General features: G+C 33.5%; 1 protein-coding gene across 2 annotated transcripts; it reads left to right on the top strand.

The window, feature by feature from the left end:
- The first annotated feature begins 10,497 nt into the window (after window positions 1–10,497).
- DWF4 (Cytochrome P450 superfamily protein) lies at window positions 10,498–16,789 on the top strand. 2 transcript variants are annotated; one of them, XM_059602782.2, is made up of 8 exons: window positions 10,498–11,146; window positions 11,217–11,541; window positions 11,631–11,783; window positions 11,887–12,138; window positions 12,262–12,354; window positions 12,460–12,538; window positions 12,629–12,735; window positions 16,115–16,789. In XM_059602782.2, exons 1-8 carry the CDS (start codon window positions 10,944–10,946, stop codon window positions 16,364–16,366), a joined length of 1,464 nt encoding a protein of 487 aa, XP_059458765.1. In that variant the 5' UTR covers window positions 10,498–10,943; the 3' UTR covers window positions 16,367–16,789. The 2 variants fall into 2 exon arrangements, with proteins under 2 accessions (XP_059458765.1, XP_088374021.1); XM_088517895.1 differs by having other exon boundaries at window positions 10,888–11,146; window positions 12,262–12,538.
- The last annotated feature ends 1,289 nt before the right edge of the window (window positions 16,790–18,078 follow it).

The raw sequence follows: 18,078 nt of genomic DNA, 5'->3' as shown, positions 1-18,078 counted from the left end.
AAAAAAAAATTGTGCTAGACTTTTTTTTTTTTATTATTATTCTAATTTTCTTGAAACAACTACGAATAATTCTCTATCATCGAAGAATCGTGGGAGATTTGGTTTGAGTTTAATAGGGAAAGTCGTTGAATCTTGATTTTTTTTTTTTTTTTTTTTTTAATAATCAATGTCCAAATATTCATAACCATACTTAATAAAACATAACATAAGCCTCACTACAAAAGAAACACTCTTTTAGAATTGTTAGAGTATATTTGAATGACCTTGAAGTTAGGGATTTGATGAGAATTATATTATGTTGGGTGAGTATTAAAGATTTGATGAGATTGAATTTCCCTAAATTAAGGGATTTGATTGAGATTATATTTAACGTGTGAGCTCGCCTTTAACTATATAAAATATAAACATCAAACACATCTTATACAGTGTACCAATAGGTTGTCATATTAATGTTTGTTGGCATCTAATTCTTCCAAATGATTGAAATCTAAAGCGGGACAAGATTGCAGGTCACAATCTTGCTAGGGTGACCGATATAGAAATCAATCCATATATAAAGATGTTTTCCTTTCATGTGCAAACATTGGCCCTTTCCAAACAGCATTATCTCATTCAAGTATTATTCTCACAAACATCATCATTTACAACTCGCATCCAAATTTTAACTTAATTGCTACAAATTAATTAGCTTGAGAGAGAGAGTGAATAGTGTAAAAGAAAAGAAGTGGTCAAAGATTGTGACTTGAAAGCAGAGGCCGAAGGTGCCATCATTTGGCTGACAATGGCTTAGAATTCTTGGAGCATCGTGCGGCCACGTTTTCAGCCAAACTCGCGCGTGAGCAATGATTGAGGTCCCCTTGGTTTGCACAATCATGATGGGAGAAATTCTTTTCTCCAACGCTGACATAATCATTTCTTTCTTCCCAACCTTTTTCTTTTTTCGTTGCAGACTCCGCAGTGTAATCCAGCTTAACACTTTGCCTTCTCTCTTCTCTTGACTCTTGAGTAATAATAATATTGGGAGCCCTCGGCTTGCTTACCGAAAAAAAAAAAAACATATATATCCAAATTAAATACGTATTCCATGACTTGGTGTACTATTCTATTACATGTATTCTTTCCATTTTACTCGAAAATTTTAAGAGTAACCATTTTTATAATTCAAATTAAATTTGAAAGAATCTAACGATGTATACGATGATGTAACAACATAGTTAATATATACATTGTTAGATACTTTAAAATTTAGTTTATATATATTATGAAATGGTTCGTCTTCAGCAAGTAAAATGAAGATGATCGGATCTTGTTTCGATTACTTACTGTGTTTCTCTAAACAGATCATTTATTGGACTGTCTCAAAAATCATTTCATTTATTGCACCATCTAAAAAGTTATTGTTTTTGGTGACCTCTTTCTTTGCCCATGTGCTAATAAATTATTAGGATGGACTATTTATCTAGTCAATTCTGAAATGTTTTCAAGCTTTATCTTAGATTGTGATGTTTACATAATTAGAATCTATATGTAGAATATCTCCTTTTATTATCATTATTATTAATAATACAATCTCAGCTATAAAAGAAAAAGAAAAATATGCATTAATTCCATATTATTGGAGCTATATATGTTATTATATTTAGTCAACAAAAAGCAGCGAAATATATATGGTTTGGCTTAACATGCGTCAATGGGAAAGACCGAAAGATACAGAACAAATAAATGTCAAATCTTGCTGAATGTTAGTGGGCTCATCAATGGCAAGCTGTAAGTGCACGTCTCCGAAAGTAAACCAGCACTTACCGAGTTGGCAAATCATGTGGAATATTTCGAGTTCAAATCTAAATAATTGCATTATCTTTGATAGCTAAACACGTATGGATTGCTAAATATCATTATGAATGATGCCACCTTTTGTCACAGTTTGTTTTCATAATTAATTGCTTCTGCTTTTCCTTTTATCACCCTTTTCTTTTTCATATAAAAAAGTCTCTCAATATAGTGTTGAAGCAAATTTTCAGATCATCTGACTACAAATTTTAAAAAAATTATTGAGATGACATCTGCCGGAGGAGAGCCAACATATTACAGTTTCCTCTCCTAAAACTATTTCTCTGGCTTTCCTCCGGCCGTTATCACTCTGGTAACTTTTCCTTTGTCTTCACGATAATCTGCCGTCTCAAAATTTGCTTCTAACTTGTTACAAGCACACTATTTAAGCACCATATGTAAGAAAAGCACACACAAACCTCAGTCTCCTTTTTGGAACTGTTAATATTTAATGCTTCGTTAACTTTTCCAGGTGTAGGGTTGCCTTGATGAATAGCTGCAGAAAGAAGGGTACATTTAAATTACTACGAGTCAAAAAGTGATATTTTCACCAGGAGGTGCTTAAATCAATGAATCTCAATGTCATTGCGAGAGAGAACCATTGGTGCAACATATTCTAATTATTTTTATGCTTCGCATGTGTTATGGACAGTAAACATAAAATAATTAATTGCATTATCTCTGCTCGCTAAAAACATATTGATTATTATTACTAGAGAAACTGCTCCGCAAAATCATAAATATGATTATAAAAGATGCCAACTTTTGTTACAGTTTGTTTCCATAATTAATGAATAGCTTCATTTTTTCTGCATCAACGTGCAAACAATTTCTCATGAGTGCAAATAACTCTTTGGGCCACACTTGAGGCAAAGTTAAATCTAATTGAATCTGTGTGGGTGAGAAATTTGTCCTGTGTACACGAAATGAACTGCAGCCTTGAAAGTTTTACATCATTATTATTTATTTATTTAAAAAAAAAAAACAAAAACAAAAAAAAGCAACAAAAAAATGGTAAGATTTTGAATTTGAGATGATAGGAACAAAGCAAGAGACTGTAGTGGGCAGAGGCAAAACGCAAAACTAATAATGTGGTCAACCCGGCAAGAAGCATGTTCGTCCTCTCAAGTCTTGGCTCTTCTATCAAGGGCTCTTACACCATACAGAAACATTATATTTATCCGTACACACTCTGTCGCCATGGCATGCGTACTTGTCCTTTCCTACAAAAGGAATAAAACATCTGATCGCTAATGTACAAGTTTCTGCTGCCTAGCTCGCTGTGTCCAAGTTTTTTTTTTTTTTTTGTCATGACTCTGCTCTTTCAAGGAGGGGGCTTGTTTTGCTTAATACGATTTGGATATGGTGCAATTAATTGCACAATAAGGATAATTAATGTGAGAGGATAGGTGAGCTTCCCATTTGTCTGTGCAGATATTTGAGCAACCTAAACAAGACCCGACATATGTTGCCCCAAACAAAAGTAAAATTCTGTATATTTCAAGTGAAATAAAGATAAATCATTTCATGGTTCAAGTTATATTTGATAATATTTAATGGTACATATGGTGCCATGTAATTTAAAAATAAAAATATAGACATTATATACACAGTTAGATGCTATGAAGTTTAATCTAAAGCATAAATTGAGAGCATCATGTTCCGTCTAAATAGGTGCATGGTTCACCCACTTTCTCACATTAATTTTTTTGTATCACATATAATACAAACAACTAATGTATTTAATTTATATTTTGTGAGTAGCATGTGATTTTCTTATGATCATGTTAGTAGAGTAGAAAGAGTAAAAAAAAAAAAAAATTGTCGCACGAGTAATTATTATTCACTAATAAAAACAATATTAAATATTTTGAAATGTCAAATATTAAATCAGGAAACAATTAAGAAATCAAAACTCATAACCATTTAAAAAAAGAAAAGAAAGAAAAGTTGATGATCTTCATTAAAATAATCAAATTTAGAGTATATAAATTCTAAACAAAAAGAGCAAACTGCTCTGAGGAGATAGTAACATAAATACACAAATGAATTTCTTCCATCCACACCCTATCCATCATCTCCCTGACTGCTTTCTTTGCTAATTCGTGAGCTGCGTTCGTTTCACATGCTTATTTCCCAACTCCTAAAAGAACCCAGAACCAATTTGATATCAGCCTAGACACCATTAGGCATTTAGTAATTAAGTTATATTTGACCAAAATTGTAAGCAAAAATAAGGGAGATTTATAAAGTTCAACAGTCGAGTGTTGTTACGATTGTATAACTTTTTTTATAAATTGACGTGACAGTCTATGTTTAAGGAAATAATTATATAAAAAAATTAAACTTGTCAATTTACGTAATTAATCATGGTGCGGCACACTTGTTTACAATTGATCTCATGGTCAAAGAAAGAAAGTTAACTAATGCTACTCCGTCTCCGGCCTACCCTATCTCGCCCGCCAACAACCATTGCTCTAGTCCCCAAAGTAGTTCGCCAAGAAGAAAGCGCAGCTTAGGTCAAGCTTCCAAGCTTCCGTGGTAGAGAAGTTCTTATGTTGCATGATTAAAGTAGAGACTCTCTTCTCTATGTATTGACTGTTTTTTTATTCATACTCTTATTATTTAATCAATTGTGGACTATCATTGCCAATTTTTTTTTAAAAAATATATTGTAATAAAAAATGTTGAATTAAAAGCATTACTGATTTAAGGGCTAACTAATAGTATACAACGGTAATTTTAAAAAATAAGAAATAAGAGAAGATTAAGGTGGTGTTTTGTAAATGAGTTGGCCTAAATACTGTAGTTGATATAGATTAATATGAAAAAAAAAGTAAGAATATTTTATATAAAAAGTGAAAAAGTGGTATAGAAAAGTGAAATTTTTTTGTTTTGTAGTGTTTTTTTTATTTGAATAATAATAAAAAGTAATTAAGCGACATAAAAAGTAAAAAAGTTAAAATGTTTTGATGTTAATTTTTTTAAAAAATAATGATGAATAGTGTTTAGGCCAATTTTAACCTCTTTACGGGGGTGTTTGGCAAATGAGATGGCCTAAACACTATAGTTGATGTAGATTGATGTGAAAAAAAATAAGAATGTTTGATATAAAAAAAATAAAAAAGTAGTATAGAAAAGTGAAAAAGTTTTGTTTTGTAGTGATTTTTTTATTTGAATAATAATAAAAAGTGAATGATTTGATATTAAAAGTGAAAAAGTTAGAATGTTTTGATGTTGATTTTTTTGGAAAATGGTGATGAACAGTGTTTAGGCCAACCTCACCCCATTACCAAACAAGGCCGAAAAAAGAAATATAGCATTTTTCTTTATAAAACTAATTTTCAATTAAACAAATAGTTTTGGCCCGACACACATCAATCATGAGATGTCATAGGAATGATTAGTGTTTTGTAATGCATTTAAGGGTCACAAACAGTAAAAGATGATTAAGAAAAGTCAACGAAGTGATAATTTTACTCGAACAGTGTGGGATGTGGCTCCAGTCGGGGGACAAGGGCATGGTTACTGTGGTAAAATCCGAAAGCTTTGTCTCATTAAAGATCTTTTGCTTGACTTTTCAGGCTGTATTCTGCAAATCCCAGTCTAATCAAGTCGGGGCAGTAAAAGGGCCTACGCTAAGGACACCAAAAGCGCCTAAAAGCACACGGTTGGTGCGCAATAAATTTTCTACACCACAAGTCTTGTCAAACACACGTGTGGTCCTGCCACGTGGAGGATACTCGGTGGAGACCTATGGTCGCAATGATTAGCCTGTGTGGCCACCCGCACGAGTGGTTCGTTGTACGTCGCCTCTTTTCTTTTTTTAAGCGTAACGTGGTCTTCATTTGTTTGTTTTGTGTTGTGTTGTCTTGGTTTAGACACGTAATGTGGATGTTACGATAACCAAGTAGTATAATTGGGCCACATAGACATCTTGGGAGCCCTTCGTTTTTTAAGAAAGTAAATAATGCCTTGTGCTTTAATGGGTTAGATCAATGGAATATGCCTTTCCATACGTAAGAAGCAATATGATTTTCTCAAATTCTATGAACAATTTTATAGTTAGAATTTAATATTGTTATATCTAATCATAAAAATGATATCATGTAATAAATATGTTAGTAAGTTATTTACGTCGTTAAATATAATAACATTAAATTATGACTATAAAATAATTTTTAATTAAATATTTATTTCAAGACCAAGATATCATATAAGAGTCGCACCTAAAGCTAACTGAAACAAGTAAATTATCCACAATCTCTTTTGTGTAGTAAGCTTAAATTTTCACTCAAATTAAGGCGGCCTAATTAGTAATTACAGGCCATCCCCTTCCGAGGAAGACAATATCTGCAATGAGAAAGCTCTCTCTCCCTCTCTCCGATGGGAGTCATGGGCACGGGCATGTGAACTTGGAAAGATAAAGAGAAAAGTAGAAAACGAGAATGCACGTGAAAAGCAATAATGTGAACCGCACGTGGTGTCTGGCAAAGATGACTGCGAGTAACGCAAGTGGAAAAATCGTGGTAAAGAGCCATCATCACTGAAGAACAAGAAACATGTAAGTTAATAAAAAAATAAAAAATAAAAAAATAAAAATTAGTCCTTATAATTTAACTGATTTACAATTAACTCATTGTGGTATCGAAATGAACTTAAAGGTCCTTGAAGTATGCCAAAAAAAACAATTTAGTTTCTACAGTCAAATTCCGTCCACTAATTTAACAGATTATGTTAATGTGACACTGACTTAAATATGACAAGTATCACAATTTTATTGGTTCTAACGTTTCATGTTATCATAATCTGTTAAGTTAGTGAACAGAATTTGACCGTAGGGACTAAATTATTTTTTTGGCATACCTTAGGGACCTTTAAGTTTATTTTGATACGACAAGGAGTTAATTGCAAATCAAGTAAACCACAATGACTGATTTTGTATTTTTTTCCAAAAAAAAAAAGGGTGCATTTTTAGCAGACTCATCAAATTTTACTTACCAAAATAACTAAAAGTAAATTTCTCTCTATTTTAACTACTCACTTTTTTAAAGCACTCCAACACCCTTACTATTTTAATTATCAACTTTCACTATTCAAATTAAATATTATTTTTTCAAATACTTCTTTATATATATTTTTGGCTGGGCTTCCTTTGTGCTAATGTGTGCTCCTTTTCTTTCCAATACTTTTCGCCAATTTTGATGTAACTTATCATCAGGCTTCGTCAATATTTTATAGCTAATATAGTACACATAATCTTGTAGGGAGCTTGTCCATTACTCTGTTAATTCCTACGTGAAGGATTCAAGGGTGAGAGAATGATGAGAGACTTTGCTATGGATAGGGGTCAATTATAAAAAAAATTCAGTAGGTAGAGACCACAAAGGCCCAAAAAAAAAAAAAAAACTCCCTTAATTTTTTTCCCCTTGTGTTGGAGCCATGGCCTACACCAGCCACTCCATTTTCGTCTCTGGCCATTATGGTCAATTGAATCTATGCCTTCTACCATTTTTTTTTCTTTTACTAAATATGCCTTCTACAATTCATTAGAAGAAAAACCACATTTCCCATTGTTTCTTCAAAATTGATAATATTAGTCCGTAGAAGAAATAACTAAAAATATTTATGGTAGGCTGGTAGCTAGCTATACTTTTCTGTGTGGCCACCGACTTATATATGTCTTTTATATTTTAAATATTGTGTATCCCTAAGGACCCTAGCCTTCAAGGAAAAACCCCAAAGCAGATAGTTTCGTATCTATTCAAGGAAGCATTTTCCAGAATAAAAGCTATCATTAATTTTTTTTTTTTTTTTTCCAAAGAACAAGTCAGCAGAGGGAGAGTGGAAAAAAAAAAAAAAAGAAAAAAAAAAAGAAAAAAGAGAAATATGGTTGGTTGTTGTTGAGGAAAAAATTACACCCGTGTCATCTTCTAATATTTTATAATTAAATAATCCAGTTGGTATATCCTCCGCATGTATAAATTCCTTAATATTTTTCTGCAAAAAAATCTTGATTGAAGATTCTCTCTCTCTATACATATATATATATATATATATATACATAAATATAGATAGATATTATAATATACAAATATATGTTATCGGGGCCAGGCATTAGGCATGTCCTAGATGGCTAGATTTGTCCATGATTAGAACTTAGAGCAGTTGAAATGACAATGTAGATCAATCAAGGAGGTGATTAGTCATAATCATCAATCAAAGAAATGAAAGCATATATGTCGTATTTTGCAATCTCAATTCTCAAAGGAACTGATTGGTATGTGTTGGTATAACGTGACAAAAAGAACACAGTAAGAGTATTGTAGCTATCACATTTGACAGGATTTGTATTTTCTTTGTCGTCAACTGCAATTAGTCCTTGATGCCAAATTTTAGGTGGGGAACCTCATCTATACTTTGAATGAAACTATACGAGATGATTTTTTGTGAGGAAATAACGTATGCATTACCACCTTATCATCAATTCAACAAATCCCGCATATGCCGCCATATATGGTTGAGTAGCTTAATTTTGTAAGTTACTTGCAAAAGTAATCCAGGGCCTACAAGAGAGACTAAACAATTAAAGTAAGAACGTAAAATAAAAATATATGATATATTTTTTTTTTTAATAGAAAATAATGTGTGTTACCTCCTTATCGTCAATTCAACAAATCCCACATAAGCCACCATATATAGTTAAGTAGCTTTTGTAAGTTATTTGCAATTGTAATCCAGGTTCAGGAAGAGAGATCAAACACGTAAAATATATAATTAAAATAGAAATGTAAATTATGAAATCAATGTTTTAATTTAGATTATAATTCTCCTAATCTCTATATATGCACACCTAGTGACGGTTACCCAACTCATCTGTTTTTTTAATATTTATTTTATATTTAATGGCACGTTAATAGAATTTTATTCCTTTTGTATTTAATGGCACGGTTACCCAATTTCTGACTGGTTTCGTAAAGGAAGGAGTTTAATTAAGTTTCTTTGCTTCCTAAAATTTTATTCCTTTTGTATTATCCACGCGCGCCCCACGTGCGGAACGTAATAACCTCCGATACAAAGCCACCGGAGAACCGGGGACACAGCCATAGCAAAATACAAAGCCATTCATTTGTTATATATAATATCTCACATATGGAAAACGCTTGTGATGTATTCCTGGCAACCATCGGTGATGATATTCTGGACGACGTCGTCAAAGAAAACAATACACTGTCCAAAGCAAAAGCCAATGACATAACTTTGTCTCCAGGGACCAGGACTTGTTTGTTCTGAAAGAAATAACTTGCCAAGGCAAAAATTATACTTCGGTGGCTCTTTGGCACGAGCAGCCGGGGTCGACCTCTCAGCGGCCCTTCTAGACGAGAATGGAGGCAGTTAATTAAGTTATTACTCTGTGAAAATATTAATTAAATAATTAAATTTACTTATTTTTATTAATTTAAAATTTTAAGATAAGTGATGATTTTACTTACAATTATAATAAATGTTACGAGTTTGAATACTAGCTAGCTCTACAATTCACTCAATTTTATAGTTAAATATTTTACATGTTTAGCCTTACTCATGAAAGGAATGATTGTATATTAATTAAATGATTAAATTTATTACTTCTTATTAGTTCAAGCTAGACTTATCATAAGGAAGGATTTATGGATCTACCACGTCATGGGCCTACTTAGATCCCTCCCGTTAGATGCCTCAATGTAGAAGAATAATTCTAAATACATATTTTGTGTTGATGTGACAGTGTCCAACAATTAAAAAAAAAAAAAAACTAATTCAAAGATTAATTGGCATTGTCACATTAACCTAGTGATATGAGAATAGGAAAAGAAATAAGTTTGTATGGTTACGCTTTGATCCCTCTTACTCTTTTGACCAATTAAGAAACTCTAACTATTTTTACCAAAAAAAAAAAAAAAAAAGAAGACGACGAAGGAAAAGGAATCCCAATAGTTGACTTGGTGACTATAATCTTGAACATGCATGTTTTACACGATATGGAGGGCACTCTTGTCATTTTGAAGTTACAAATGTTCATTCAAGTTCAACAATCAACAGTACTACTATTAATTGGTAGTTTGGGTTTAGCAATCTCAACACGGCAGCATATGATGTTTTTTCACAAACCTTGTATGGACCAGTAGCCATGGATGAAAGCCCAAATCAGTCCTGATTTTAGTTATAATTCATGATACTTAACAAGGACAAGGATCATCTAGTCCCTAGCCTGCACCATGATTTCTGGTGTTACTTGTTGTTTTCGAAAGGAACCATCCAAAAGAACAAAAATAGTAGGGTATATACCTTTACTTTTACTACTCGGATAGTCCTATAGCTATAAGATTAGTTTCATAAGATTCGATTCGTAAAATTCGAACAGAAAATGAGAGACGAATGTAAAGCTTGAGATATCCAAACAATTGGAATAGAAAATAAGCGAGGAATCCGAAATTCGAGTTATCCAAACATGTGGAACAAAAAATTAGAGAAAAGTCCGAAGCTCGAGATATCCAAACAGGTGGGATCCGCACCCGAAACTACCGGGATATCTCAAACCCCAACCTCTCTCCTGAAATTCAAGCAGGAAATTGTAGAAAATCCCCATCCACTCTTATAACATCCACCTACGTTTTGCATGCTGTGTTATGCCAAAATATAGGACTAATTTAGCAAAAAGTTGGATGGAAGTGTGGCTAAGGAAAAGTTACTCATGAATCATGAGCAAAACAAATTTTGGGAATTAAAAAATGTAATTTTATTTGAAGAGATTAGCATTTTCCAAGTGTAAAGCCAATTTCCAAGCTACTTTCCGCGCTATTTTCGGTTAAAGATAGAAGAGAAGCTTATAAAAGCAGCCTATTGGCTTCGAAGCCTTTCATTATGTATGGTTTCTTCAAAAACCATTTCTTTTAGTGACTTACAAAAACTCATGAAAATTGAAAGCTCATTTTCAATAGACGTAGGAACATCAAAAAGAAGCAGATATCTGATTCAAAGTGCTTAGAAACAGCTAAGCAAATTCCAGGCAAAGCACACGCCCACAGAGAGAGAGAGAGAGAGAGAGAGAGAGAGAGAGTCAGTCAGTCTCCATGCCTGACTCTGTGCTAATTCTCTGCTCCCTTCCATCCATTCTAGCTTTGCTTCTAATCTTCATTCTCATCAAAAGGAAGCAACGCAGACTCAATCTCCCACCAGGCAACATGGGCTGGCCTTTTCTTGGAGAAACTATCGGCTATCTTAAGCCTTACTCTGCTACTTCAGTTGGAGAATTCATGGAGCAACACATATCAAGGTAACATCACGCACACCCACAAAGAAAAACACCTTAAAACCGCTCTTAAAACTCTTTACTCATTCTGCAGGTACGGCAAAATTTACAAGTCCAATTTGTTTGGCGAGCCAACAATAGTCTCGGCAGATGCTGGGCTGAATAAATTCATCTTACAGAACGAAGGAAGATTATTTGAATGCAGCTATCCTAGAAGCATAGGTGGAATTCTTGGAAAATGGTCTATGCTGGTATTAGTTGGAGACATGCATAGAGACATGAGGAGTATCTCACTCAACTTCTTGAGCCATGCCAGGCTTAGAACCCATCTCTTGAGAGAAGTGGAGAAGCATACCTTGCTTGTACTCAACTCCTGGAAGGAGAATTCTACATTTTCAGCTCAAGATGAAGCCAAGAAGGTAACAAATTTTAAAGATATACAGTAATCTTTTTGTGTTCAACAAGACAATTTAACTGAGCCAGCTTAGCTTATTAACAAGAATTGCAGTTTACCTTCAATTTGATGGCAAAGCATATTATGAGCATGGATCCCGGAATGCCAGAGACCGAGCAGCTGAAGAAAGAATATGTTACCTTCATGAAGGGAGTAGTTTCGGCTCCTCTGAATTTTCCTGGAACTGCATACAGAAGGGCATTACAGGTAACTATTTTCCCCGGCCCCCATTTGGATGATATTTCCGAACGTTTTATTGTGAAGTCATGGTTTCACTGGCTTCATCTTGCTGATGCTCTGCTTCCCACAGTCTCGATCAACCATCCTGAAGTTTATTGAGCGCAAAATGGAAGACAGGATTCAGAAAATGAAGGAGGGAAGTGAAGATATGGAGGACGATGATCTTCTTGGATGGGTCTTGAAGCATTCCAATCTTTCAACCGAGCAAATCCTTGACTTGATTCTAAGCTTGCTCTTTGCTGGCCATGAAACTTCATCAGTGGCCATATCTTTAGCTATTTACTTCTTGCAAGGTTGTCCCACTGCTATTCAACAACTAAGAGTAAGCACCTCCTCAAAGGCTAGCTAGCTATTTTCCTTTTGAAATCAAACATATATACATATATATATACTAGATTCTTCATGTTGATGATCATCTCTCTTGTTTTTTTCTGTATGAATTCAGGAAGAACACCTTGAAATTGCCAGACACAAGAAGCAATCAGGGGAGAAGGACATAAATTGGGATGACTACAGGAAAATGGATTTCACCCAATGTGTAAGCTCTCTCTCTCTCTCTCTCTCTGGGGAGTATTTTAAATCATTTTGTAGTAAAATTATGGAACTTCAAATAATTAATCAAATTTCTTTTTATCATGTGAAGGTTATTAATGAGACACTCCGGCTTGGTAATGTAGTAAGATTTCTCCACAGAAAGGCACTCAAAGATGTTCGGTATAGAGGTAGGATACTAGTCACTTTGAGCGAGTGTTTTAGCTGGATTTTTGCCAGAATCTGACCCTCTTTGAATTGTTTATTATTCTGCTTCAAAGGGTATGACATTCCATGTGGATGGAAAGTGCTCCCGGTGATTGCAGCCGTGCACTTGGATGCTTTGCTTTTTGACCAGCCTCGACAGTTCAATCCGTGGAGATGGCAGGTCAGTTATGACCCTTTTTTGACAGCATGCCTTGTCTAATGAATACTAGCATTATTTTTATTATTCTTATTATTATTATTCTGCTAAAATAATAGAGGGAGGAAAAGGGGAAAAGGGTTTGATTAAGCAGAGGTCCCCAAGCACTTCATTGGTTGTTGCTGTGGCTCTCACTGGCAAAAGCATTGGATGATTGGTTGTAGACCCAAACGATCGATGCTGCCAATTAATGCTGTCAAAATTAAGTGAAAAACAAAAAAATGCTGTCAAAATTTAGATATTTTTTTTGTTCCTTAGCTTGAAAATGATAACAGAATCCAAGATTGCTCCTAAACACTGTTATAGACGTCATTATGGTTATGTTTGTTAAACTGGTAAGGTTATAAATCATACCTTTTTATCTCTTACAAATTCACCAGCCATATGGTCGATGTGGCCACCTAGGCTACTACGTTAATTTATAAAGAGATTATAATAAAAAGTCCGGGGCACCCCATTAGTTCTTATTAAAAAAGAGATATACTATATACCAAATTGTTAGCTGACTATGCTAACATGACATTTTTCACAACCATTATGTTTTTTTTTTTTTTTCTTTTAACGGTGATTAATCTAAGGATAGATAAACAATAACAAGTCAGCATGAGGGTTGAAAACTGTATAATTGATCGTGAAAAATAGAATTTAATGAAAATCACGTGATAATTAAACATTGTGCCGTTGAACAATTAAACATTGTATAAATAACGTGAAAAATTAAAATTAATATATGATCGTGAAAAATAGAATTTTAATGAAAATAACGTGATAAACATTGTGTGATAATTCAACTACAACAAGTTTAATGAAAAATTTGGTAAGTTTAGAATAATTAAAGTGTTGCTTCTCATGAAATTAAGTGTTTAATATAGGTGATAATTATCAACTTGTAAAATATTCCTGAAAAATAAGAGAATATATATTTACAGTTATGAAGATATAGGAAGGCAATATATTATAAAAATCCACAAATTTTAATTAACCAAATAAGCTCTTCTACTGTTTATTTGGAGAACAATAAAATAAAATAAAGATTAATGATATTTAGTAAACTAACATACAATTAAGATGATATGGCAGTGAAAATTAGCCATTGATTTTTTTTTTAAGTGCTAATCCAATAGTTAATTTTTACTATTATGTCATCAAGCTGTATGACAGTTTACTAAATAACATTATTCTAATATAAAAATAGTTATATGAAAAGAATATTGTTATTTAGCAGATGACTATACAACTTATTAACATGTTAGTGAAAATCAACTCTTGAGTCAATACTTGTAAAAAAAATAAAAATACTAATGGTTGATTTGCACAGTTTGTCATCTCAGTTATTAGTATACTAAACATAATTATTCTTATGAAAATTCTATCAATAAAGTTTTATACAATATTATCTTAATTATATAATAATAGTACGACAATCTATTAAATAGCATTACTCAATCGGATAAGGCTAGTATAAAAAAGACATGCTACGATCTCACGGATCCATTTTCTTCCAGATGAACTGTCATGATCAGTGAACCAATGTTGCACACCGTACGGCCTCTCTGGCCCCACGAGTTGTGATCATCTCTCTGTCTCCGATCCCTCCCCTGCGTGCGTGTGGGGAGGGCCTGGGGTTCGAGATGATTAAAGCCCCATGTGGATGTGGGGTTCTCACATGCACGTGCACGAGTGCTTTTCTTCTGTGGGTCAATAGCGAAACTGGTCCTGGCCAAATTCCCAAAATTAAAAAATTAAAAAATTAAAAAATTTTAAAAAATATATATAGGAGAAAGAAAACCCTTACTCCCTATCTAGCTAGTTAGCCAAGAAAAGATACTTTCTTAGTAAAGTATAGAAGATATTTGAAGTCGGAGACGTACACTAATCGACAAATATAATAGTTTGACAGTGACAAAATGACTATACGGTAAAGATGCTGGCAGATTGAATTGTTATTCTCAAGAAGCTGGACCTCATCTTCTCATAAATGCCCCATTGGCCCCGTTAAATTCTTTTAAGATATTATAGTTTTTACTATAATTTTCATACAAAATTAGAGAAATAATTAAAAATATACGATTAAAAAGTAAAACTGTTATGTTATTATTTTATTAATTATGAACTGATACATCACATTGTAAAAAGAATAAAGAGTTATAAATTTATAATACTCTTAACAACAATCTTAACCCCATTTGAGAGTATAATAGTGGCACATACGTCCAACTTTCTTGTTCAATTAGTAGCATCTCTCAAACAAGAATAATGTTTTACATTATATTTTTATCTCATTTTACTGATATAACGTCGCTAATCAGTCCTTATATCTTATTGACACAACCAGATAAGCAAAACATGGCAAAATTATATCATAATTTCTTCTCAATCTAGATAGCTCAAAGGAAAAAAGACACCTACCTAAATCCCTGTTACGTACTTTGGATTGTGCAAAAGTAAATTTGGGGCTTATCTATTCTAGCAGTTGTAGGAGAAGAAAACAAAACCAAAACTTTATCATTAGTTTGGCCATTTGTCCAGCCCGCTGTATGTGGAGTGGTTTCAATCTTGGTTTTTTTGATCTCTTTAGAGAGAGTATTAATTATTTGTTGTGAGTGCATCTATGTCTATTGATTTCATACTGATAAAGGAATTGAGTAGATAATTTACACACGTCTAAGGGATATATATAGAGTTTTAGTGATAAAGACTACTCAATGACAATTATTTTCCACGAGATACAGAGCAAAAATTAACCACACTCGCAAGGAAAAAAAAAACACTCGTCCTAAAAAACAAAAAAAGCCAAATATCACAAGACTAGAATGCTCTCTAGATCGAGAGTTATTTCCAAGCAATATATATATATATATATATATATATATATATATATATATATATAACCTTAAAATTTGGAAATAAAGCAAAATAGTTTAGGATAAAACAAAATACTTGGAGACACAGATATTCCAAAAATAATCATATAAACTTAATTGCCTTTATTAACACCCCCTTGTCGCACGCAAACAAAACATGCTTTTGGGGGGAGTACTTTCCATGGGTCTCTCTCAGAAGTCATAACATGATTTGTAATCACACTCGGAAGGATTTACCAATTAATAAAATTTCCATAATATAGAATAAAAGGAAGAAATTAATAAATTAATCAGGGGAAGTTAATTGGGTTTTCCTGTTGGACGTTCTAGTTGTTGCTAGGAGTCTAGAACACCTCTGATAGATCATCCTATGTCCTATGTTCTTCTGTATACTAAGATTATACGTACGTTAGATACTAGGATATATTATTGTGTGTTTATAATTTCCTTGTTGTAATGGTGCGATATTGATTGAGCAGAATAATGGAACGCGGGAATCTTCATCCAGTTGCCCGAGCATGACAACAAGTAATAACTTCTTGCCATTTGGAGGAGGACCACGACTGTGTGCCGGATCAGAATTGGCTAAGCTTGAAATGGCCGTATTCATCCACCATCTGGTCCTCAACTACCACTGGGAGTTAGCCGATATGGATCAAGCTTTTGCCTTCCCCTTTGTCGATTTCCCCAAAGGCCTACCAATCAGAGTTCAACACCACACCTTCATGTAGCTACACTACAAGACAAGAGCCCATGCATCAAATTCAACTTTCAAGAAAAGACACCTCTTCCAGCTCGGTCTCAGCCTCTCAACCTCTCAGCCTCTCATATATATATATATATGCTAGCTGGACATAAAAACAGAACAAGCTAGCTAGATAGCTAGCTCATTTGACGTGGCGATTGAGTTCTTGGATTTTCCAACGGCTTAGTGTAAGTTTGTTTTGACTACATTATGCAGCTCACCTGAGCAAAGGGAAGACAAAGAAATCAAGTACACACGATCCTTCCTAGGGCCACTCTAAATTGTAAATTTGTTTTCCTCTGGCTCTCTCCATGCTGGGGCTTGAGAGGAATTATATATATATATTCATTTCCTTCGCTGTAATTTACTTCTGTATCATCCAAATATGATTTATGTCTTTTTGTGCTTCGTTGAGAGTGAAGGGGTGCTGGTCACTGCTGAGAATCTATAATAAAAGATATGGCATAGTGATAGGACTATTGCATGTGGACCATACACCATCTCTACATGATTCTCTCTAACTACCACCAAATATTGAGCACTATTGTATAATCTCTTAAATCATTAGAGTTAAATTTTTAAATTTACTAAAAGATAGAGGAGTTTTTCTTTTCTTTGTTTTTGGAATAAATTTTGAAATTTCATTCATCATCAATAGACACGACCACATCACATATCTATGATCGGTTTGACTATTACTTTGGGCGAGATTTATTGCGAGCTAAACATATATAGTCAAAAAATGTGCATAAATAACTATCAATGTAAATAAACAATTGCGGTCCTGGCATTATAATTAGGTTTGAATAATCTCCCTCCATCTAAATTAGGGCCACATCAATACTTAATATTGGTGCTTATTTCTTTATGGAGCACTCATATAGTTTGATTCCTGATGGCTTACTAAGGACCCCACTGTCATCACCAACAAAAATAGAGGGCTGCAGCTCCTATAGTTATCTAGGAAATGCCAATCTTGATTTCATAAATTTCGTGTCTAAATTGTAAGAAAATTCTAAGAGATCCCGATCCAAAATTGCAGCCCAAGAAGGACAAAAAAAAAAAAAAAAAAAAGGTTATAATTGGTTGGGTAGTGGGTACCCTAGCTTACGGTTGCTTTGGGGGACCCTTTACTATATGTACATCTTCTTCTCTTAGTATGACTCTCCATTTGATTTTCATAGTAATAAGAAAAGAAAAATAATTAATGTGCAAGTGGATTGTCTCACAATATATAGTCTGTGAGCAAAGAAATATTATTATCATCCATGTTAATTTATCAACCGATCAATCTGTGGTGGGACAATTTGAGATATTGTAAAAAGGATCAGCCAAGTGGAAGGCCTAATTAATGTATAGGAGTTCATTATTGACATTGTAATGGGTCCGCGTGGTGATCAGAACGTAGGCAACAGGAATTCAATAAGGTCCTCCCAATTGGTTACTATATATTGATTGACAATAGGAATGTCGGCCACTCCTCAAACCCCCCCTTAATTTAGACATTTAGTTTGTAGTTTGCTTCTCACTTGCAATTCAAATCTTGATCCAAATGTCTCTTACCATCAAACTATTTGCCTTTTCCAAAGTGGATGTGTCTATGAATTATTTTTTTGCCTATCTGAATTAGATAATTTTGGATGAATGGTCGACAATAACATTACAACTTTTTTACTCTAAATTCTTTTAAATTAACGT

The sequence above is a fragment of the Corylus avellana genome, chromosome 6, assembly GCF_965113065.1.
Source record: "Corylus avellana chromosome 6, dhCorAvel1.hap1.2, whole genome shotgun sequence".
NCBI classification, from domain to species: Eukaryota; Viridiplantae; Streptophyta; class Magnoliopsida; order Fagales; family Betulaceae; genus Corylus; species Corylus avellana.
The sequence above is the reverse complement of the archived record's forward strand: the minus strand, read 5'-3'. Positions and strand labels throughout refer to the sequence as shown.

Bases quoted from the DNA above. Each gene is read 5' to 3' on its own strand.
- DWF4 (XM_088517895.1), top strand. From the start codon at position 10,944: ATGCCTGACTCTGTGCTAATTCTCTGCTCCCTTCCATCCATTCTAGCT. The intron at 11,147-11,216 runs GTAACATCACGC...CTCATTCTGCAG, and splicing joins ATGGAGCAACACATATCAAG to GTACGGCAAAATTTACAAGT. The intron at 12,736-16,114 runs GTCAGTTATGAC...TTGATTGAGCAG, and splicing joins TCAATCCGTGGAGATGGCAG to AATAATGGAACGCGGGAATC.